Below are 23950 nucleotides of genomic sequence, written 5' to 3'. Positions count from 1 at the left end.
CTGGTAGGTGGGGCCAAAGTGCAGAAAGCAACCGTCTTCTCTCGGTTTGGTCATCGTTAGTGTCCCAGGTTTTTTTAGAACTCCTGGTGCCATGGGACCATCCACAGGGAGGACACGTCCTGCTCCACTGAAACCCAGGTCGAACGACTCACCCTTCCACAGAGCGCAGCCACGCAGCGTAGCTGCTCCACGGGGTCCAAGACCCCAGGGGTCCCGACAGAAGTCTAATTAGAGTTCTCCAGAAAGAAGTATGAACAGTTTGCAAGAGGGACTGTGTCCGGGTGTCATCTAAACTCTTTCCAGTCAGCTCGGTACAGCGTTGCTTTGCCTATGGCTGATACTTGGTTCAACGGCAGAGTAAGGCGACGCTTTTTAACAACCTGCAATTCACTTCTGCACACGCACGCACGCACTCACACATATGCGCCTGCCCACGCGCACACGCACACACACACAAGCACACGCGTCAGGCACATGACCCCCCAAAAACTACAAAACGAAAGCACAGAGGGCTCTGGTGGGAGGAGAGGGGTTCTAAATAAATAATCAGCTTCCCGGGGAAGCCACCGGACAGCAGCAGGTCACCGAGGGAGGACGCGGGGATGGCAGCGGGTCGCTGGGGGAGGACGTGGGGACGGCAGCGGGTCGCCAGGGAAGGACGCGGGGGCGGCAGCGGGTCACTGAGGGGGGACGCGGGGACGGCAGCGGGTCACTGAGGGAGGACGCGGGGACGGCAGCGGGTCGCCGGGGGAGGACGCGGGGGCGGCAGCGGGTCGCCGGGGGAGGACGCGGGGGCGGCAGCGGTCACTGAGGTTTCTGAGAAGGCCGTGCAGAGGCTGGCATGCTCACAGGGAACTTCTGGGAGGGCTTCTCAGAGGACGGCCTGCCCCCAGGGGACGCGGGCACCCCGGAGTCCAGCGGGGAAGGCTTGGGCTTCCGACTGGACAGCAGGGAGTGCCGAGCGGAGGCAGGGTCCTTGGAGACGGGCTGCCCCTTCCCAGCAGCGGCGGCACTGGGCTGCTGCTGGGAGCCCAGGGGCTGGTGGCCCCTGTCCGCCCGGTCGTCCGCAGCGGTCCTGCAGGCCGACTTCTTGGAGAGCAGGGCCGTCTTGCCGAGGTCCGTGGACCGCCGGGTCTCCTTCTGCCGCAAGGCGGACTTGAAGAAGGACAGCCCCTTCTCGTCCGACTTGCTGTCCCTCTTCAGGCCGGCCCTCGCGCCCGTGCCGGGGGAGCGCAGGCTGGCCATGGAGGAGCTGCGCACCTGCCGGCCGTCCCCCCGGCCCTCCCCCGCCCGGGCCGGGCCCGCCCGCGGAGAGCTGGGCTTGGAGCCAGACGTGACACTGGCCCTGTCGGACACCAGGCTCTGTCTGGAGCCCTCCCTGCTGAGGGTCCTGTCTGAAGTCCTGCCCTTCCCGGGCGGGCAGGGGCCCCTCGTGGCCGGGCCCGAGGCTTTTCTGGCCGGCGTGGAGGATGTGGTGTGCGTGACGGAAGAGGCCGACTTCGGCTTCTGGGGCAACGGAGAGGGCAGTGCGTCCTGGGCTTTGGGGGAGGCGTCCTTCCTGGAGGGGGCTGGGGCTGGGGAGGAACGCCGCCCACTGGCCCTGTGAGAGTCTGCTTTGCTGCGGCAGCGCGGGGGCTTCCCGGAGACTCTGGCGGGGACAGGGGACGGGGACGGGCTGGACGGGGAGGACTCCTGGCTGGCCAGGGCCGACCGCCCCTTCCGCAAGCTCCTCTCGGGCCCGGGAGCGCCTGTGCGGCCGGGGGAACCCTTGGTGGTGCTCTCGGGCAGCTTTGGGGGGCCGCCCATGGGCCCAAGCGGCTTTGCCTCCTTGACGGGAGAGCTGTCCACCGAGTCGCTCTGATCCACGTAAGCAATCTGGTTATTGTTGTCAAAGGGGTCGGAGACGGGGGGCGAGAGTCTGCTCTGCGTGTCTGCAACACCCGAGTTCGATCTGCGGGCGTGGGACTCGTCCCTGAACACGCCTTCCATGACAGCCAGGGGCGCCCGGCCCACAGCCCTGTGCTCCCGGCGGCCGGGGCCGCCACCCGGCTCCTGGGAGCCGCTGGACAGGTTCCTCAAACTGCCGAAGCAGGAGATGGAGACCTTGTCGTCCGCCGCCTCCCCGATCTTCTCCAAGGTGGAGACGGACGCGTGGATGGGCGAGTCCGCCGAGTAGCGGGACGGGGAGCTGGAGCGCATCTGCAGCTTGGCGGACAGGGACCAGGACGGTCGGAGGCAATTCTCGCCGATGGCCAGGGGGCTGGTGACCGAGGACCGGGAGGACAAGCTCTGCCGCTGGACGCTGCGCACAAACGGCCGGGTGGAGAACCCTCCTGAGGGCAGAGGAGGTGTGTTAGCTACACTCAGAGAGAGAGGCCCCAGAAACGTCTCAACGTGGAAGGGAGGCGCGTGTCGAGAACGGCAGGGACCCTCGGAGCCAGTGCGTGGGGGGCGGGGCAGCACAGACACGTGACCAGCTCTCCTGAGCCCGGTTCCCTCAAGTTCCTTCTAACTCGGGGACCAGCAAGCCCTCTGGACCCCCCTGCCCCACACCAGAGGCCGGCACACCTCCCTGTACAGACCCAGGGAGTGAATATTTCAGGCTTGGTGGCCACCGTCGTGTGCAAGCGGCCGCAGGTGACATGTAAACAAGCGGGCACGGCTGAGTTCCAATAAAACCTGATTTAAGATAAAGGCAGGGGCGACATCTGGCCCGGGGGCTGCAGTTCGCTGACCCGTTGTCGCTCCCGGGGCCACAGTGAGACTTAAATAGAATCTTAAAAAGTCCCACGCCCAGCGAGGCACCTGCCACTCCAGCTGCTCGGCAAACCTGAGCTGCTGGTCCAGCTGGGTCAGCTCACCAGGGCGCCCTGGGGCTCTCAGGAGGGACGCCCGTGACTGGAGGCAGAGCTGAGACCGGCACCACAGTCCCTGGACTGCGGTCAGTCCGGGGCCGGGCCAGGCCGGGACTGTCTATGAGCAAGGACAGAAGGGACAGCACATTCCTCTCCTGCGTGACTCAAAACTTAACTCGTCATTAGGACAGTATAATTCCTACATCGAGTGACTTAAAACTTCCAAAGAATTCCAAAGAAAATATTCTGAATTAAGTTCATAAGCACTTGCGGCGGCTGCCGCAGCACCTATGGAGATCTTCCTGGAGGAGACGCCGGAGACAGGCCCTGGTGCGGGCACCCGGGTCCACAGACAATGGCATGAACAGGGAACCGGTGCCAGCCGGTCGCGCCCACCCGCCTGGGCTCCCTGTCGGAACTGGGCCCCAGCAGTGAGCGCAGGCGGGTAAGATCAAAGTGCCACTTGTATCAGACTTCCCCGAACCTGCCTCCATGCGGAGGCAACAGTGTTTGTCCTAGACGAGTCTGCACTGAAGGAGAACAGGGTGCCGACTCCTCTCGGGAAGAAGACATGGCGGGAAGGGGAGCAGCGCGTTGGGGGGCGCCCTGCCAGGCTCTCGCCAGGACGCAACCCCAGGCAGCCCTGGGCCGGTCACAGCTGCCCCGAGTCCCCACACCGCTGCTCCGAAGGTTTAACAACCACTTTGAAAAAGACGTATCCGTTACTAAGCAAAGTAAAGGCTCCAGCCTCCCCTCCGGACCTTCAAACTTGAAAACAAAGGAAAGAAAGAAGTCCCGGGCAGCAGAAAGGCGAACAGCCGCTTCACCGCCAGCGTCACTGACGATCGTGACGCCAAGCACCCAGCCCACAGCCTCCGTGGGACCCGGCTCCCATACAGAGGGACACTGCCGCGTGGGACCCGCTTTCCTGCGAGCGTCCCCAGAGCCCACACTCACCGTCATCCTCGCTCCTCTCTCCGGTCATCTCCACGGACTCGGACAGCGAGGCCAGGGAGGTGCGTCTGGAGGAGGCGGCGGAAGTGGCGCTGGCGGCCTTGCTGCCCGGGAGCCGGCTCACCCAGTGCTCGCACAGGGAGGAGCTCGTGGAGCCTGCGGGCAAGGGAGGGGAGGGCGCACGGTCAGCCCAGACCACCGGCCTCTGCCCGCACGGCACACGGACCCGCACGCGGGTGGGCGCTGCTGCCGGCTGCAGGTAGCGGCGTCCCCACGGGGGCTCAGCCCCCGCCCAGACCCCGGCCGCTCCGCAGCCCCTGCTGGGGAGACCCCGGCACACATCCGTAGCCATAAAACACAGGCAGGCACAGGCCGGGTTCTTTCCAACGCAAATCCCGACCGCGGGGCTGGCCACAGACCCTCGCTCAGAACCGCTCTGTCTGCAAACAGGTATCAGCACCCCGCAAGCCCCGCTCCAGGGACCGGCCGTCCTGGTTCTGACTCGCAGGAGGGACAGCAGATCAGCGCCCGGTGTGTCTCAGCCTTCTTGCTGAATTTTAAAATCATCTTCACAATGTCCGTACAAGGACACAGGGCTCTGTGTCCGTCTGTCCTGCCCATCCCAGCGATGCCCTTACACGCAGACTAGAGCCACTCAGGAACACGAAATGGCATGACTGGTTCACGTCACCCTCAAGAGGGGTCAGTTCTGGGTGCAGCACAGGCTCCGGGAGACACAGAGGACAAGCCTCAGAGCACCCGGTCCTCTGCTGCTGACGGGTGAGCGGTGGACCGCGGGGTCTCAGGGGTCTGCACCAGCAGGGGCCGCTCCGCTCCAGAGGCCTCCTTTGAGCCCTCGCAAGCCTCCGGGGGCGGGGGCGGGCCCTGGGGCGGGGGCGGGGGCGGGGGCGGGCCCTCCCTCCCTCACCGGCCACATTCCCTGCCCGCCCTGTCCGGTCACCCTCCCCTAACCCAACCCCTGAGGGCACCAGGGAGCACACCCTCGTCTGGGTCAGTGCGGCTGCCCGCCAGGGCTGTGGGAGATTCCTGCCTGTGTGGAAACTACGGACTCGACCCCGTCAAGTGGAACCCCAGCCACTAACGCTGCGATATCCCCCGGGTCTCCCCTCACTGGGGAGCCGTTCTCACTGTGGGGCTGGCGGGGTGCGATTTCGAACTGTGTCCAGCCCTTTACAAAAGGCTCTGAGGGGCACCTGCTGACCTGGGTCACACAACCCCACGAGGTGGGCTGTGCTGTCACACCAGGACACAGATGACAGGCACGCACCTCACATGGGGCACGGCCCAGGGAACCCAACCAAGCCGTGGTGACACCGCGTCGCCGCTCTCCTTCCAAACCCCTCGGTCCCTCCCGTGTCAGAGCAGCGTGCCACCTGCTTCTGTGCTCAGGGACACCACACGTGGCCCTCCCGGGTGCCACACACACACACACACACACACACACTCCGCTCAGGGACACCACACGTGCCCTCCCGGGTGCCGCGCACACACACACACACTCCGCTCAGGGACACCACACGTGGCCCTCCCGGGTGCCGCGCACACACACACACTCCGCTCAGAGCCACCACACGTGGCCCTCCCGGGTGCCACACACACACACACACACACACTCCGCTCAGGGACACCACACGTGGCCCTCCCGGGTGCCACACACACACACACACACACACACACACACTCCGCTCAGGGACACCACACGTGGCCCTCCCGGGTGCCACACACACACACGCACACACACGCACACACACCCGTGAGCTCTGCTGGTGCACAGCCGCCCCCCACACCACTCCCCTTCCTCCACGGCAAGCACTCTGGCTTCCAGATTGAACGCAGACGTGGAGATTCATGGGATCGAACCGGAGGACGTCTCTGAACAGTGAACGAGCACCTCCCGTCTGGGGACCTGACCTGCCACGGAGCTGTTGGCCGACCAGGATGGGATCGCCGTCCGCCGCTGGTAGAAGAGGATGTAGGCCGTCTGGGTGCAGACCTCGTCCTCCGACAGCTGCTGCACCTCGCTGTCGTCGAAGCAGTACCAGAGGCCGTCCACGGAGTTCTTACAGTAGGCTGCCAACGAGAGCCGCGTCAGCCCCGGGCAGCTGCGCCTGCGGTCACTCCCACCCAGACTGCTCCCCGCCCACACCACCGATTCCAGCCCTGAAGGCTGCACCTAGTGACACAGGAAGGGGGATATCCAGACTCCGTCACACGCGGGCCAATGTCTCAAGAAACTCCAAATGGCTAAAATGATCTTGAATCTTAGGAAACGTGACATACTCGTTTATTTAAACCACTGGGTCTCAACCTGGGACTATTCTACCCCTGGGGCACCTTTGGAAAAGTCTGGAGACATTGTGATTGTCACAACCTGGGGCTGAGACCAGGGTGTCGCTGAAGGTCCTACCGTACCCAGATGGGCTCTCACAGCACAGAGTCACCCTGCCGAACGCCAACAGTGCCAGGGGTGAGGAACCCTGACCTACACACGCGGTGACAGGTTAGTGCTTCTTAGGGACAGAAGATAATAGAACCAGGGTCAACGATACCATAAAGCAGCTGCTGACAGCTAGGTAGCCCCACTATGGGCCACACAGGGCACTCGGCCCTATGCTCTTGCTCTGTAATGACCCCCACCTCTCAGAGGCCCGGGAGGAGGGGCCACCTTGCCCAGGATCACGCGCTGGTGAAGGGAGGGCCCTGCTCCCTTCAGAACGACCCTGTTCCCTTCCTGACCCCACTCCCCTCGGAGGGCGGCCCCAACACACGAGCACATCTGAGCTCCTGCAGGCACACGGCCCAGCTCTCGGCTCCGACTCCAGCCTGCAGCAGGACAAAGCACATCCCAGCGCCAGCGAGAACAGGCACCTTAGAGCCCACGAAGCCCCGCCCCCCTGTGAGGGTCTACCACAGGCTGTGGGAAGTCCACCCAGAGAGTACGCTTTTGGTTTTTTTAGTGAGAGAGAGACAGAGAGACAGTCTGCCGCATGCACCCCGACCGGGATCCACCTGGCAACAGCCATCTGAGTGGCACGCTCTGCCCATCGGGGGTCGTGCTCACAACTGAGCTGGTTTTAGCACCTGAGGCAGAGGCCATGGAGCCGTCCTTAGCGCCCGGGCCAACTCTGCTCCAGTGGAGCCTCGGCTGTGGGAGGGGAAGAGAGAGACAGAGAGGAAGGAGGGGGGGAGGGGTGGAGAAGCAGATGGGCGCTTCTCCTGTGTGCCCTGGCCGGGAATCGAACCCAGGACTTCCACACTCCAGGTTGATGCTCAACCACTGAGCCAACTGACCAGGGCCAGAAAAGTACACTTTCTAAAAAGACGTTTACTGGGGAGGGAATGAAGGAGCGTGAGACCATCTAGCTGACTGCTGGACTAGGCCCAGCACGGCCGGCCCCTCGCAGGGCCCACAGGTCCTTAGAGGAGCGCCCAGAGTGATGTCCCCGAGGCCACAATGACTTCTGCCAGCCACAGAACCCTGAGGTGAAGGGGACCAGACTGGAGGGGTCACACCAGACAGGCCCGGACGCAGACGCACAGACAGGCGTCTGTGGTGTTGGGCGGGGCTGTCCTGTGCTGCGTGGACCCACGGAACCACGGGGGACAGACAGGGCTGCGAGCCGTGAACGGGGCCAGTGAGACGGCCCTGGTTTGGACAGAGGCTGCCACTCTGGAGAGGAAGTATAAGGGGACTCGCCCAGGAGGTGACATTCCCTGCTGTAATTCAGTGGGTCTCCCTTCAGCCAGTGTGGAAACCGTGAGCAGGAACTCGTTCACGAGTCAACACAGCAGTTACAAAAGTGCTCTATCTGCTTCTCTCTGGAGCACTACTGAAGTCTTTTCTAGACCGGGCGACTCAACCTGGTTCACGGGCTGGGGCTAGTCCGCCACACGAACACCAGAACCTTCACAGCAAACCGACACGGCCGTGACACGTGAACGGCATGTTTGCAAACGTGTGGGTTCCTGAAGGACGGGGAACTTTTAAAAAGACAGGTTCTCCGTCACAGACTCTGAGCAGCACTGTGGCACAAAGCTCACTGAGCCAGCCAGACACGCACCCTGTAACCACAGCCAGGGCCCGTGCGGAATCAAGACGTCCCAGGATGCACTGCAAATGCACACGGACACACAGGCGCCCCTGACCCAGGGGAGCCGGGGTCCCTCACGCATTCTCCGAACGAACACCTTCATTAACCACTTCCTACACCAGACCCTCAGCGGCGGGGTCTCAGCACGGGAAATGGGGAGGCTGCAGAAAGTACCAGCGCTCCGAGATGACAACGCTCTGGACACGGACGGTGGGGACGGCAGCACAAAGAAGTGACCACACCCAAGGCCACAGCCCAGCACTAACGGTCCAGGTGGTGGGTGAGCTCCGTTCTGGGTAAAAAGCGCCACCAGCGCTGTTTCTGAGCGACAGGCCCAGTCACGGGGGTGCTGCGCTTCCTCCCTCTCCGGTCTCTACACTTGGTACAGCTGCTTTCAAGATGAAAGAGGAAATGCAACCTTCACACAAAAATGAAAAGCCTGCCAAGTCACTGTAAAGACACGAGTAACAGGCCACGGCAGTCACCTCTGAGCAGGGAGCCGCTGGCCCGCGAGGAGGCAGCGCGGAGTGTGAAGGGCGCGCGCACGCGGAGGCAGCGCGGAGTGTGAAGGGCGCGCGCACGCGGAGGCAGCGGTGGGTCCTGCCCGCCACCCCCAGTTGCCCGAGCACCCCGGTGGGCCGGCGCCCGGAAAGAGGAGGACTGCCACCCGTCTGCTCCCGCACGAGGGTCCAGAGGAAGATGAGCCGCCAGGCGGAGGCACGCTGCCCGCCGAGAGGGACACGAGCCTGAGGCACGGGACCCGCACACACACGCACACACGCCTGCCGGCACCCGCACAGACCCGGCCTCTCGCGCTGCAGACCTGTGTAGTGCCCCCCTTGCATGGTGCCATGGTGATTGCACACAGCATACAGGTCATAGATGTAGTCCTCAGGGTCCCTCCCGAGTCCATACGGGCGTCGCCAGGGAGACCAGTGGGACGGCAGGCTCCAGCTGCTCTGGCTCCTCTTGACCACGTGAGGCGTCATGTCCAGGCCGGTCAGGGGGAACCTGACCATGTTCTGAAGCTTCATCCGCCGGTCTCCTTCCTGCCACAAGAAGAAAAACGAGTCCCGATGACGTTTTCGTGCAAACAGAGGGCAAAGGGTTCACCGGGGAGTGTGGGCTGGAACAGCTGACACCCTTGAGTTACCTGCGCCGTTTCCCACGACACACACAACACGGGGAACAGACTACGCGAACCCACTGTCGGCAGGAGGGGCTTTAGGATCGCCAAGTGGAACCGGTCGTGACCTACAAGCATCTCTATCTGATTAAGGGATTTTAGGTTTCTGACAAAAGTACAAAACGACAATGCCAGGTGGTTCTCCTGACACCTGTCACAGAGGCGTGAGCATAACGGAGGGACAGCACGGGCAGGGAAAGCCGGTGGCCGGCCCGGAGCCCTTGCTTACCCCACCCCGGCAATGACACTGAACGTTACAGCTGCAACCCTGGGGAACCTGTGTCCCCTAAGCCCAGAGGGAAAGCTGTCTGCTGAATGTCTGCTGTGTCCATGGAGCCTTAAAAACCCACGGGGCACGGACAGTGGCCACCTCAAGGAGGTCCGCATCTATTAAGGGAAGAAACTTTTCCATAAGAGAAAGGTAGGCTGGGTCCTGGCTGGTCAGGACAGCCAGCTATGGAATCGGGGCTGTGTTCTCAGTCCAGGGGACAGCCGGGGCTTTAGGGGGAGATGTGGCCGAAGCTGTGGGTGACGCTGTGTGAGCAGGGCATGCACGTGGCAGAGAGTTGTCCGGGTTAAGAAACCAGTGAGAAGACACTGCAGTTGCAACCACCTGGAAAGCATGCAACGTGTGAACGGGCAGACTGGCAGGGGGCCAGCGAGAATGGGGGGATGGCGACAGGGGCACACCACGGAGGTGCAGCCTCGGTCAGAGGAACGGGAAAGAGGACGGCCCTGTGTGTTTACTCAGGCAGCGGCACGCCTCCAGTCTGCGTGTGTAAGAGATGGAGGAGGCTGGCCCAGCCCTCCACCAGCTCCCCGCAGACCCCGGGGAGAGCACAGCCAGGACCCACACCAGCTCCCCGCAGACCCCGGGGGAGAGCACAGCCAGGACCCACACCAGCTCCCTGCAGACCCCGGGGAGAGCACAGCCAGGACTCCACACCAGCTCCCCACAGACCCCGGGGAGAGCACAGCCAGGACCCACACCAGCTCCCTGCAGACCCCGGGGAGAGCACAGCCAGGACTCCACACCAGCTCCTCGTAGACCCCAGGGGAGAGCACAGCCAGGACTCACACCAGCTCCCCACAGACCCCGGGGAGAGCACAGCCAGGACTCACACCAGCTCCCCACAGACCCCGGGGGAGAGCACAGCCGGGACCCACACCAGCTCCCCACAGACCCCAGGGGAGAGCACAGCCGGGACCCACACCAGCTCCCCACAGACCCCGGGGAGAGCACAGCCAGGACTCCACACCAGCTCCCCGCAGACCCCAGGGGAGAGCACAGCCAGGACTCCACACCAGCTCCCCACAGACCCCAGGGGAGAGCACAGCCGGGACCCACACCAGCTCCCCACAGACCCCAGGGGAGAGCACAGCCGGGACCCACACCAGCTCCCCACAGACCCCGGGGAGAGCACAGCCAGGACTCACACCAGCTCCCCGCAGACCCCAGGGTAGAGCACAGCCGGGACCCACACCAGCTCCCCACAGACCCCAGGGGAGAGCACAGCCAGGACCCACACCAGCTCCCCGCAGACCCCAGGGGAGAGCACAGCCAGGACCCACACCAGCTCCTCGCAGACCCCGGGGAGAGCACAGCCAGGACTCACACCAGCTCCCCACAGACCCCGGGGAGAGCACAGCCAGGACTCCACGCCCGTGTGCGGAAGCCCCCACCAGGAACCTTGTGTGTGTCCCCCAAGTGCTCAGCACCTCCTGTCGACCCAGGTCTCCCTCTCCTCCACTACGACCCTCACCCATGCCGCTGCGTCCCTCCCCGACCCTGCGTGACACCCACGGCTGCCTCCAGCTCCCATCTTCATTCTTGACGCTCATAATTCTCCATGCTGCGGCCAGAATGTTCCCTTCAAAACACACGTTTGCTGCTGCCGTTTCTCAGCTTCAAAGCATCAGCAGACAGACAGACTCCCAGCTGTCCGCAGGGTCTGTGCCGATGGCCAGTCCCTGCCCACCCCGCCCCCTCGGCTCACACGCCCCCCCCCCAGCTCTACCGCCCGCCTCTGGCCCAGGCCACACTTCCTCGGGGCACAGGGCTTGCACAGCTCCTCGCACTAACCTGCCCCAACTTCAGATATGAAATGTCCTAAAGCCAGGCCCCAGAGACCCCCCACTGCCTACCCCCCACTCAGCCCCCTGAAACAGGGCTCTCCAGGGCCACCCTGACCTCAGGGACACACAGCCGTTCTGTAAGAAATGCTCACAGAGCAACCTGACTCAACAGCAATTCCCTGCAGTTCCTGACTCGCTTCCCAGGGCTCCTCGGGAGCAGACGCCCCACTGGTCCGTCAGGTAGAAACGCAAACCTACCAGAAACAAGCACTCTGTTCTGTTTCTTTAAATCCAAAGTAACTCACCAAAATTTAAAAACAGTATTTACCAATCTAAAGCAAAACGTTCAAGAATGAAATAAAATGTCCACAGGACGAACTAGAATGTGAGGGTTTAAGGGTCACAGGACGCTCCAGTCCCACTGGGACAGAACTCGGGGTGGCCCTCGTGAGGGGGCGGCTGTGTATCTGTGAACCGCAGAGAGGAGTAGGGACCCAGCGGGGACAGTAGGGGACCCCCATGGCTACAGGCGGTCCGGCCCCACGCTTACCTGCCGAAACCTCTTCAGGTGGATGATGAGCACGTCGGGCAGGGTCCAGAGGCTCAGCGTGATGCTGCCCTGCTGCAGCTGCTTGCAGTGTGGGCAGCGCCAGGCGTCGTCCGGCGCCAGCTGAAAAGAGGGCACCTGTCAGCGCACGCAGGGCGGGGCTGACAGAGGGCGGGGCTTTCTGGTGGGGGCGTGGCTCTCTGACAGAGGGCGGGGCTTCGGGGCTTTCCCATGGACGACAGCTGTGCCCACTCCTTGGCAGGGGCCCAGGGCAACTCAGAACCTCTTTGGAAGCTACATGCAATGAGGCTCGATGGAAAATCACCAACGGAAGTGGCCCCCAAACATTCGCTGGGTGGGTTACCGCTCACAAAGGACGATGAAAGAGGTGAGCACGGCCCACCCCGTGGTGCAGGAGATTACCGAGTCCACGGCACCAGTCCGCAGACTGGCAGCTGATAGCCACTGGCCTAGAGCGTCTGACCCAGGAGTACCGCAAACTCAGCGCCTGTCCATCAATACCATCCCTTCTCCTCCGGTCCTCTCAGCAAACACCGTGGCCACCCACCAAAGGCAGACATGGGGACTGTCCCCAACCCTCAGACCCTCCCCTCTTCCTCCCGCTCACGTCCACCAAGGTTCCTGTCTCTCTGCCTTCTCTCATCCCTGTCCCCTCTCCACCCACCAATGCCACCTGAATTCAAAGTCCTCCTCACGCTCCTCCTAACTGTCCGGTCTCCCCTGGCACTGACAGACTTGCTCCAAACAACCCCCACCCCTGCTATAAACACGGCCTTTATAAATGCCATTCTGGGCCCTGGCCGGTTGGCTCAGCGGTGGAGCGTCAGCCTGGTGTGCGGGGGACCCAGGTTCAATTCCCGGCCAGGGCACATAGGAGAGGCGCCCATTTGCTTCTCCACCCCCTCTCCTTCCTCTCTGTCTCTCTCTTCCCCTCCCGCAGCCGAGGCTCCATTGGAGCAAGGATGGCCCGGGCGCTGGGGATGGCTCCTTGGCCTCTGCCCCAGGCACTAGAGTGGCTCTGGTCGCGGCAGAGCAACACCCCGAGGGGCAGAGCAACACCCCGGAGGGGCAGAGCATCGCCCCCTGGTGGGCAGAGCATCGCCCCTGGTGGGCGTGCCGGGTGGATCCCAGTCGGGCGCATGCAGGAGTCTGTCTGACTGTCTCTCCCGTTTCCAGCTTCGGAAAAATACAAAAAAAAAAAAAAAAAAGCCTCTGGGCCTCACATCTACACAGCATCCCTGCAGGCCAGGGACTCAGGATGCAGGTGTCAGTAGCTCTGGAAACCAGGACCTGCATGTGATCTCATCCCCGCCCATGTCACAGGGAGGCCAGGGACCCGGAGGCCACGCCCGCCAGGGTGGTAGGGAAAGATCGAAGGGCAGAATCGTGCCTCAGAAGGCTGGACTGAGAGGGACCTAAGCTGTCATCTGCTAAGCCCACATCTGTGTGACGTGACAGTCTACACGCATGGCCTGCCAGCCTGGTGCTTGTGGCAAAGGAGCAGGTTGCCGTTTACTTGTTTAATTCCTGACACACACAAATGACACTGCTGTCAGACACAGCGAGAATGCCGTGATGTCATCTAACAGCCATGACAGTCCCCAAGACGCAGCCTGGCTCCTGTACCTGCAGTGGCAGACCACACTGAGCGCCGGGGGCCTGCCTGCAGCTGGCCGAGCACACGGAGGGGAGGGCCGAGCACACGGAGGGGAGGGCGGAGCACACGGAGCGGAGGGCCGGGCACACGGAGGGGAGGGCCGGGCACACGGAGGGGAGGGCCGGGCACACGGAGGGGAGGGCCGAGCACACGGAGGGGAGGGCCGAGCACACGGAGGGGAGAGCCGGCCAGGCCGGCTCGGCAGGAAGCTGCCCCACCTCCGCTCGCTCCCACCCTAAATTCTTCCTGTGCTAACACACAGCCCTTCCCCTACAACTGCCCGCCTTTAAGGTTCTGCTTTCAGATAAAATTAAGTCCACCCTCGTCCACAGGGTGGTCCTTGAGGTGCATGAGCCTCAGGTTCCTTCACTGGAACACACTTCGCCTTGTCCTGACTTCCAGGTGTGTAGTCCTGCCCACTCTGGGGGGCCCAGTCCGCCAGTGTCTCCACAGGGAACACTACGGGCATGACAAGAGCAGCGCCATCACCATCCAAGCGCTGAGCTCTGGACAGTTTCTAAAGCCATCCTCAGGCACAGGCAGTGCCTGATGCCCACTGACAGCCCCGACCAGGACTGAGGACTGAGACCGAGGTCACCAGCATGCAGCCTCCTGCCGCCAAGCCTTGGGGCCCGATGCCTGAACTCCCCGAGTACCTCATCTACTCACTCACTCCACAGTGCACCTGCTGAACGTGTCCTCGGAGCTGGGCACCATGGGAGACACGTGAGGTCATTCAAAGCCCAGGACAGAGTCTCACTTGTCATTTACCCCCCTTGCTCCGGCCACAGGGGCTGCACTGCTGCGGCTCAGCCACGCCCCCGTCCTCCGCACTGCTGCTCAGCCACGCCCCCTTTCCCCCCACACAGCTGCAGCTCAGCCACGCCTCCTTCCTTCACTGCTGCAGCTCAGCCACGCCCCCGTCCTCCGCACTGCTGCTCAGCCACGCCCCCTTCCTTCACTGCTGCGGCTCAGCCATGCCCCCGCCCTCCGCACTGCTGCGGCTCAGCGACGCCCCTGTCCTCCTCACTGCTGCTCAGCCACGCCCCCTTTCCCCCCACTGCTGTGGCTCAGCCACGCCCCCTTCCTTCACTGCTGCGGCTCAGCCACGCCCCCTTCCTCCACACTGCTGCAGCTCAGCCACGCCCCCGTCCTCCCTACCCCAGGACCTGGGCTTCCTCATTTCCCTGTTTATCCCCGCTGGATTGTAGACAGCCTGAGGGCAGAAACACTGTCCGTCTGGGTCCCTGCCACACCCCAGGACCCAGTGCGGTCCCGAGTGGATGACTCCCTATTAAAATATACCCTGCTAGCTTGAATTCATCCTTCCAAATCAAGGAGACGTTCCATAGATCTCGTAGGTCTGCTCAAAGTTTTGTGCCGTTCTCAAACACCTCCCAAATCAATTCAGAAACAAACAAAGCTAAATAGGATAAGGTGCTACACAGAGCAGAGTCTGCCGGGACAGGTTTCGAAGCCCCAGCTGAAAACAACAGGCCTTAGGGAGAAACCTATCTTCAATCCTCTCCAACCCTGAACTGCATAGCTCCCCGTGTATTTAGTGAGCAGAACAATCAGCAGTCAGGATCAGGATGCTGAACTCAACTCGGGATGAACTCCAAGTGTCCCAGTCCAGGTTTCTCAGGCTGCAGACACGCAGAGAAGCTTAACACCACACAGGCCCGAGCCTCGTCTACGGAGACTTGTTCATCCCCTACCTGTTCACCCTGACCTACAAATGTTCACGGAGTCCCCACAATCTGCAAAGCACTGGGCTCACTGGCCGAAAGCGCGCTGCCCAATAGAACACTCTCTGTCCACACTGCCCAATACAAGAGCCACACGTGTCTACTTCTGATTTTATGTAATTATAATGAATTTAAATTTAAATAGGTCCTGGCAGCTGTGTTCTCAGTACCAAAGAATTGAGCACCCTTATTCTAGTTACTAAGAAAAATGATTTAAAATTTGTCAACTGAAACAAAAAAAAGTTATCATTAATCATTAAGAGGAAAAAAATTAACTAGAAAGGTTCATTTCTAGAACATTTCCATTAATCATGTTTTTCTAAAATGTTAAACAGTTTTTTGTGACCGTCCCAAAAACCTAAGAACGAGACAGACGCCCACTCCAGGGGCAGAACCGACACAAACGCACGGCTCCTGGGGAGCTTTCTGGGACGTGCTCTGTTTCCCCACTGTCCCCGCCATGGCCGGGACCCTCACCCAACCACCAAACCACCCAGCTGCCCAGCCGGGGACACCCACCCCAGGGACGCCCACCCAGGGGACGCCTACCCAGGGGACACCCAGCCCGGGGACACCTACCCAGGGGATACCCAACCCCAGGACGCCCACCCAGGGGACGCCCACCCTGGGGACACCCAGCCCGGGGACGCCTACCCAGGGGACGCCCACCCAGGGGACGCCTACCCTGGGGACACCCAGCCCGGGGACGCCCCACTCGGAGATGCCCCGCCCCGGGGACGCCCACCACGGGGACGCCCCACCCCGGGGATGCCTACCCAGGGGACGCCCACCCAGGGGACGCCCACCCCGGGGACCCTACCCAGGGGATGCCCAGCCCGGGGATGCCTACCCAGGGGACGCCCACCCTGGGGATGCCCACCCCGGGGACCCTACCCAGGGGATGCCCAGCCCGGGGACGCCCCACTCGGAGATGCCCCGCCCCGGGGACGCCCAGCCCCGGGGACGCCTACCCAGGGGACGCCCACCCTGGGGACGCCCACCCCGGGGACCCTACCCAGGGGATCGGGGCATCCAGCCCCTGACGCCCAGCCCGGGACGCCCACCCAGGCCTGCCCAGCCGGGACGCCCCGCCCTCACCCGCTCCTCTTTGGTGTAAAGCTGGAAGCACTGGGACAAAGTGCAGGTCTGAGGCTGGTGGTGGCGCTCCCTCTGCAGCCGGACACTCTCCGCGTCAGGGACGTACTCGTCCTCAGTGTTCACAAACAAGCTGCCACCGGGGGGGGGGGGGGGGGGGCTGATCAGACAGTGTCTTGTAAAACTGACACAAATATAACCACAACTACACAGCCATGGATACAATTCATAACCAACAAAAAGACCGGTGGGTGAGGAAGCAGTGTCCCACGTTCCAAAGTGTTCTCGAAAAACTCTCTATCTATAAAGGTATTTTTAAGAAATAACTTGGGAGTTGATTTTTCTGGGACTGGCCGTGAACTGTGCTACTTCATACGTCCTTGTCCTTTGGAACAAAGGGCACGCATTTTGTATCATTTACTAGAGTTAACGGGCCTGGAACGCAAGTCAAAGTAACTGGACCTACAATGAACACATTTATGTGCGTGTGTGTATGTACTACTCACAAAAACGAGGGCCTATTTTATCACTTCATTTTGAAATATCCCCTCATTTTTGCAAACAGTCTATATTTGAATATATAGCTTCTGTCTCCTTAGCAGCAAATAACATAACATGTTGGAGAGATAATAAACGACTTAAAAGGCTCAGCAAAACACCTGGACACTAAGAAACTAAAGAGAAGAGAGATTCCGGCTTCAGCTGACCTGAAAGATTAAAGGTACGCTTTTGAAAGCATTAAGACAATGACTCTGGAAACACTACGGAAGAAATACTCACAAATCCTTTGTCTCCTTGTCCCACTCGACCACTAACTTCACGTGCGCCGTGCCCCCTGGTCCACAAGATTTCAACGCCCTACAGGACAGGAGGAGGTCGGAGCGGAGTCACGTATGATTCCCTAAATAAGTGACTTCACTTAAATAGGATAATCCGGTCTAAATCTGAAATCCTGTGATTTCTAAAAAATCTTCATCACTGCTCCCCATTAGAAAAAGCTTCTAGTTGAGACCATTATAATAACCTCATATTTAATAAGTAGGTTACAAATGAACTAAAAGAAAAAAAATCCTCAGATTAAATTAAAATGTCCAGTATAGAAATAAAGAGATTGGAAGAAATTTAGAATCCTGTTATAATAAGGCTGTCCGCAATCACTCTTCGATGTTCTTTATGACCTTTTTAACTTTTTGTCCAATTTCTCACCAACCCAAATGGAGACTGGACAGCAGTCTCTTTGGGGACAAGGCCCCCTCCTGTATACCCCCCCCATAAACCATGCCTGGTCCTTGGGCTCTGGACTCTGTCCGCCCCAATTACACTTCTGAAAGGTCCTGCTCAGGGTCCCCTCCTGCCTTCGCAGAGCCTGAGATGCTGACTCATCTGTCTCCTGATAAACTCAGCAGTAACAGTCGCTACGAGTCATCTAATATTTCTTACACTTTGCAATGTTTTGAAGCCTTATCTAAATCTATCAACTCTTATCTTTAAAACCAAATTGCGACCTATTTTCTTTTTTTTTCTTCTTTTCCAAGTGAGAGGAAGGGAGATAGAGAGACAGACTCCTGCATGTGCCCCGACCGGGATCCACCCGGCAACCCTCGTCTGGGGCCGATGCTCTGCCCATCTGAGGCCGTGCTCACAACCAAACTACAGATTTTTAACACCTGAAGTGGAAGCTCCATGCAGCCATTCTCAGCACCCGTGGCCAATGTGCTTGAAGTACTCGAGCCATGGCTATGGGATTGGAAGAGAGAAGGGGAGGGGGAGGGGTGGAGAAGCAGATGGGCGCTTCTCCTGTGTGCCCTGGCTGGGAATTGAACCTGGGACTTCCACATGCTGGGCCAACGCTCTACCACTGAGCCAACTGGCCAGGGCCAACCAATTTTCAAATAGAACCATGGTATAGATTTTTCTGGAATCCTGAAATGCAGGCACTATGACATTCGTTGAAAAAAATTAAAATAAAAACAGTATCACAAGTTTTTACATTTATGCGTCATAGGCGTGTAAGTGCACACACATGCGCCTCTCCCTCATTTTAACACAGCGGCCGCTGCACAAGGAGAAGCAGGTCGAGAGCACAGGGAGGCAGAGCAGCGAAAGACTCGGCCCCGGGGGAAGGACGGACGTGTGAAGAGAGGCTCAGAGGAAAGATCCCGTTAGCACGTGCACGGCACCTGTCAGGGTCGGGATGCAAACACCCCACCCTCTGACCCTGCGGAGGGGCTGGCCTGGCAGCGGGGAGGCTCCAGGGCCCAAGCTGACCTGCCTCGTGCACTGCGGACCCGGGGCTTTGCCTTCAGGCCCAGGGCCCAGGTGAGGATCTCGGGGAGGAAGGGGACGGGGCTTCGCCTTCAGGCCCAGGGCCCACGTGAGGATCTCAGGGAGGAAGGGGGCGGGGCTTCACCTTCAGACCCAGGGCCCACGTGAGGATCTCAGGGAGGAAGGGGGCGGGGCTTCACCTTCAGGCCCAGGGCCCACGTGAGGATCTCGGGGAGGAAGGGAGCGGGGCTTTGCCTTCAGGCCCAGGGCCCACGTGAGGATCTCGGGGAGGAAGGGGGCGGGGCTTCGCCTTCAGGCCCAGGGCCCACGTGAGGATCTCAGGGAGGAAGGGGGCGGGGCTTCACCTTCAGACCCAGGGCCCACGTGAGGATCTCAGGGAGGAAGGGGGCGGGGCTTCACCTTCAGGCCCAGGGCCCAGGTGAGGATCTCGGGGAGGAAGGGGACGGGGCTTCGCCTTCAGGCCCAGGGCCCACGTGAGGATCTCGGGGAGGAAGGGGGTGTGGTTAGAACCCTGCTTTGGGAGGGTCATGTTCACGTCGATCTGGGTGAACACGACAGGGTCACTTCTCTGCAGGCCTAGGGAACACAGTGATTGTATCTCTAACACGAGTGCTCCAGGCTTTTCTGATTTCAGGGAAGATCCCAGGCCCTGGCCGGGCAGCTCTGTCAGTCAGAGCGTCGTCCTGAGATGCCAAGGCTGTGGGTTCCATCCCCGGTCAGGGCACAGGGCACATGGAATCAACCGATGAACACATGGGTCGGTGGAGCAACAAATTGCTGCCTCTCTCTCTCTCTCCCCTTCCTCTCTCACAAATCAATAAATAATTGTTTTTAGAAAATACTATAACATAAGCCCTGATAGGAATCAACTTCTAGAACCTTCCACACTGTTGGAAACCATAGCGGACACTAGAGTGACCCCGAGCCCACGGCACGTTCCGGAAGGGGAGGTCGTTACCTTTCCACCGTCGGGTGGCACAGCGGCCGCTCCTCCTGTGGCAGCAAGTACGTGATCCCCACCACGCTGACCACACGCAAGCTGAACGGACACACCTGTGCACAGTGGTGGAGGGCAGTTAGGCCAGCCTCTCCTCAAGGGCCTGCCTCCCTCCCCCTGGTGTGGACACACAGACCCGGGACAGGCCGCCTGTCTGCTCCTGCTCCCCACACTGCTCCTCAAGGGTCTCCCTCCCCCTGGTGTGGACACACAGACCCGGGACAGGGTGCCTGTCTGCACCTGCTCCCCACACTGCTCCTCAAGGGTCTCCCTCCCCCTGGTGTGGACACACAGACCCGGGACAGAGGGGACAGGCCGCCTGTCTGCTCCTGCTCCCCACACTGCTCCTCAAGGGTCTCCCTCCCCCTGGTGTGGACACACAGACCCGGGACAGGGTGCCTGTCTGCACCTGCTCCCCACACTGCTCCGCTGGGCTGCCAAGCTGCTCAAACAGCCCTCAGTACGATGACCCAAATGCTGCCCGCACGTCAGATACGTACGCGGACCGACACCACGGGGGAGGGGTGAGTGGACGTACGCTTCCCGGGCAGACCGTAACGCTGCGGTCCTCATGCTCAAGACACACAGAGATGTCCCACAGAGCCTCCCCGAGCGGACCACATGCTCAACGTCACTAAGCCACACTTAGCAAGGGACACCCCTGCCGTGGCCAGCTCGCCTCCTGAGACGAGGGCTAGGTCCCCGGTGCTGAGCATCTAAGCAGCTGGCTCTGCGGGGGGCGCGGGCGGGCAGGCACACGCACCTGGACGCACACCGTGGGCCTCAGGAAGTACTTCATCTTCTCCAGGATCTCCCTCTGCAGCAGGTCCCAGGCCACCGTCTTCTCCAAGTGCAGCACGAACGGCAGCCCGAACCTGACACACAGACACACCTGTCACCTCTGTCACCTGCAGCTGCAGCCACGCCTCGAGCCCTGCACTTCCCCGCTCACGGCCTTCTCAATGGAGCCACGCTCTGACGGGTTTCAGGACCCTTCTCGAAATAAAACACACAAGAAGTTGAATACTGACTCTCCTAAGTGGATGAGAAGTCAGAAGAGAAGCCAAGATTTCTAGATGAAATTTAGCAGTCCGCCCACGAAAATGGCTTGGGGGGGGGGGGCGGTGCCAGGTTCTCAGGTGGCAAAGGACAGGTCAGGCGCGGACACGAGTCTGGCAAACAGCAGGGTAACACGCAGGTCAGTGCCAGAGGGACAGCGGGCCGGAGGGCCTCACAGGCAGGGAGCCGGACCCGACAGGCTGACGAGGACACAGGCCAGCGGGTCACCCAGCCAGCCCCTCCCCTCAGGGGGTCCGTCAGCCCCTCCCCTCAGGGGTCCGTCAGCCCCTCCCCTCAGGGGAGAGCACGTAGCCCCTCCCCTCAGGAGGTCCGTCAGCCCCTCCGCTCAGGTGGTCTCTCAGCCCCTCCCCTCAGGGGGAGAGCACGTGGCCCCTCCCCTCAGGGGGTCCGTCAGCCCCTCCCCTCAGGGGGTCCGTCAGCCCCTCCCCTCAGGGGAGAGCACGTAGCCCCTCCCCTCAGGAGGTCCGTCAGCCCCTCCGCTCAGGTGGTCTCTCAGCCCCTCCCCTCAGGGGGAGAGCACGTGGCCCCTCCCCTCAGGGGGTCCGTCAGCCCCTCCCCTCAGGTGGTCTCTCAGCCCCTCCCCTCAGGGGGAGAGCACGTAGCCCCTCCCCTCAGGGGGAGAGCACGTGGCCCCTCCCCTCAGGGGTCCGTCAGCCCCTCCCCTCAGGGGGTCCGTCAGCCCCTCACCTGGGGGGGGGGAAGAGCACGTGGCCCCTCCCCTCAGGGGTCCGTCAGCCCCTCCCCTCAGGGGGTCCGTCAGCCCCTCCCCTCAGGGGGAGAGCACGTGGCCCCGCCCCTCAGGGGGTCCGTCAGCCCCTCACCTGGGGGGGGGGGAAGAGCACGTGGTCCCTCCCCTCAGGGGTCCGTCAGCCCCTCCCCTCAGGGGGAGAGCACGTGGCCCCTCCCCTCAAGGGTCCGTCAGCCCCTCCCCTCAGGGGGTCCGTCAGCCCCTCACCTGGGGGGGGGGAAGAGCACGTGGCCCCTCCCCTCAGGGGGTCCGTCAGCCCCTCACCTGGGGGGGGGGAAGAGCACGTGGCCCCTCCCCTCAGGGGGTCCGTCAGCCCCTCACCTGGGGGGGGGGGAAGAGCACGTGGCCCCTCCCCTCAGGGGTCCGTCAGCCCCTCCCCTCAGGGGTCCGTCAGCCCCTCCCCTCAGGGGGTCCGTCAGCCCCTCCCCTCAGGGGGAGAGCACGTGGCCCCGCCCCTCAGGGGGTCCGTCAGCCCCTCCCCTCAGGTGGTCTCTCAGCCCCTCCCCTCAGGGGGAGAGCACGTAGCCCCTCCCCTCAGGGGGAGAGCACGTGGCCCCTCCCCTCAAGGGTCCGTTAGCCCCTCCCCTCAGGGGGTCCGTCAGCCCCTCCCCTCAGGGGGAGAGCACGTGGCCCCTCCCCTCAGGGGTCCGTCAGCCCCTCCCCTCAGGGGGTCCGTCAGCCCCTCCCCTCAAGGGTCCGTTAGCCCCTCCCCTCAGGGGGTCCGTCAGCCCCTCCCCTCAAGGGTCCGTTAGCCCCTCCCCTCAGGGGGGTCCGTCAGCCCCTCCCCTCAAGGGTCCGTTAGCCCCTCCCCTCAGGGGGTCCGTCAGCCCCTCCCCTCAGGGGAGAGCACGTGGCCCCTCCCCTCAGGGGGTCCGTCAGCCCCTCCCCTCAGGGGGTCCGTCAGCCCCTCCCCTCAGGGGAGAGCACGTGGCCCCTCCCCTCAGGGGTCCGTCAGCCCCTCCCCTCAGGGGAGAGCACGTGGCCCCTCCCCTCAGGGGGTCCGTCAGCCCCTCCCCTCAGGGGGAGAGCACGTGGCCCCTCCCCTCAGGAGGTCCGTCAGCCCCTCCCCTCAGGGGTCCGTCAGCCCCTCCCCTCAGGGGAGAGCACGTAGCCCCTCCCCTCAGGAGGTCCGTCAGCCCCTCCCCTCAGGGGGAGAGCACATGGCCCCTCCCCTCAGGGGGTCCGTCAGCCCCTCCCCTCAGGGGGAGAGCACATGGCCCCTCCCCTCAGGGGTCCATCAGCCCCTCCCCTCAGGGGAGAGCACGTAGCCCCTCCCCTCAGGTGGTCTGTCGGCCCCTCCCCTCAGGGGAGAGCACGTGGCCCCTCCCCTCAGGAGGTCCGTCAGCCCCTCCCCTCAGGGGTCCGTCAGCCCCTCCCCTCAGGGGGAGAGTACGTGGCCCCTCCCCTCAGGGGGTCCGGTGGCCCCTCCCCTCAGGGGGTCCGTCGGCCCCTCCCCTCAGGGGGTCCGTCAGCCCCTCCCCTCAGGGGGTCCGTCAGCCCCTCCCCTCAGGGGTCCGTCAGCCCCTCCCCTCAGGGGGAGAGCACGTGGCCCCTCCCCTCAGGGGGTCCGTCAGCCCCTCCCCTCAGGGGGTCCGTCAGCCCCTCCCCTCAGGGGGTCCGTTAGCCCCTCCCCTCAGGGGAGAGCACGTGGCCCGCCGGGCGTGCGGAGTCGAGGGCAGTGCTGCGGCTCTCGGCTTTGGCTGCAGGCGACGTCACCGAGGGGAGCTTTCAACAGGGTGCCCCAGGGGCGCTCCCTGAGACCCAGCTGTGGCACTGAGGCTGTTTCAGAAGCTCCCATGGTGAGGACAGCTGGCCTGGCATCAGCGTCCCCAGCCTCAGGCACTCAGACCTCTGCCGTGTGCCCTGAGAGTGTCCTCCTCACACCCCCAGGTCTCTGTGCAGCCAGCTCCTTCTTCTAGGCTAGGTCTCACCCAGCCACGTCCACACCCACGAGGAGCCCTCCTGCAGGACGCTCCGTCCCGTCCCTGTGCCCCGCCCACAGCACTGCCTACCCTGCCAGCCTGGGCTCTGCCCCCACGAGGCACTGGGGAGGTATGTGACTATCTCCAGGGCCCAGAGCCGGGCCTGCAGGACACTGGCAGAGGCCTCCTGAGTGCCTGGGGGGCCGGGAGGAGGAGGGAGGGGGGAGGAGAGGGGGGAGGGGCAGAGGGAGGGGAGGAGGGAGGGGGAGGGGAGGGGAGGGGAGGAGGGGGAGGGGAGGGGGAGGGGAGGGGGAGGGGAAGAGGGAGGGGGAGGGGAGGAGGGAGGGGAGGAGGGGGCAGGGGGAGCAGGGAGGGGAGGAGGGGCAGAGGGAGGGGAGGAGGGAGGAGGGAGGGGGGAGGGGGCAGGGGGAGCAGGGAGGGGAGGAGGGGCAGAGGGAGGAGGGAGGAGGAGGGAGGAGGAGGGAGGAGGAGGGAGGGAGGGGGGAAGAGGGAGAGAGGAAGGAGGAAGGAACCCCATAAACCCTGGCACAGGTTGAGGCCGAGGTACTAAGGTCACCGAGACCCAGTAACACCACGCACAGCGGCACTCAACAGTGAGCTCGTGGCCTGAAACCAGCCGTGAGGTGAAATGAGTGACAAGGGACC

The 23950-nt window shown here is 62.5% G+C and overlaps 1 protein-coding gene across 2 annotated transcripts in view; it reads right to left on the bottom strand.

Annotated features, from left to right (window-relative positions):
* Positions 1-303: 303 nt before the first annotated feature.
* USP31 (ubiquitin specific peptidase 31) overlaps positions 304-23950 on the bottom strand; it is a 55852-nt gene continuing 32205 nt past the window's right edge. For both annotated transcript variants that reach the window (XM_066383400.1, XM_066383401.1), the window contains exons 8-16: positions 20298-20409; positions 19496-19590; positions 17032-17109; positions 16255-16384; positions 11734-11853; positions 8745-8970; positions 5742-5900; positions 3813-3965; positions 304-2333 (exon numbers count right to left, since the gene is read on the bottom strand). In XM_066383400.1, the coding sequence (XP_066239497.1) occupies positions 805-2333; positions 3813-3965; positions 5742-5900; positions 8745-8970; positions 11734-11853; positions 16255-16384; positions 17032-17109; positions 19496-19590; positions 20298-20409 (2602 nt within the window). In that variant the 3' untranslated portion in view covers positions 304-804. The remainder of the gene's footprint in view (positions 2334-3812; positions 3966-5741; positions 5901-8744; positions 8971-11733; positions 11854-16254; positions 16385-17031; positions 17110-19495; positions 19591-20297; positions 20410-23950) is intronic.

The sequence above is a fragment of the Saccopteryx leptura genome, chromosome 4 (assembly GCF_036850995.1).
Source record: "Saccopteryx leptura isolate mSacLep1 chromosome 4, mSacLep1_pri_phased_curated, whole genome shotgun sequence".
In the NCBI taxonomy this organism is placed as follows: Eukaryota; Metazoa; Chordata; class Mammalia; order Chiroptera; family Emballonuridae; genus Saccopteryx; species Saccopteryx leptura.
This window is presented reverse-complemented; position numbering and strand designations above follow the sequence as displayed.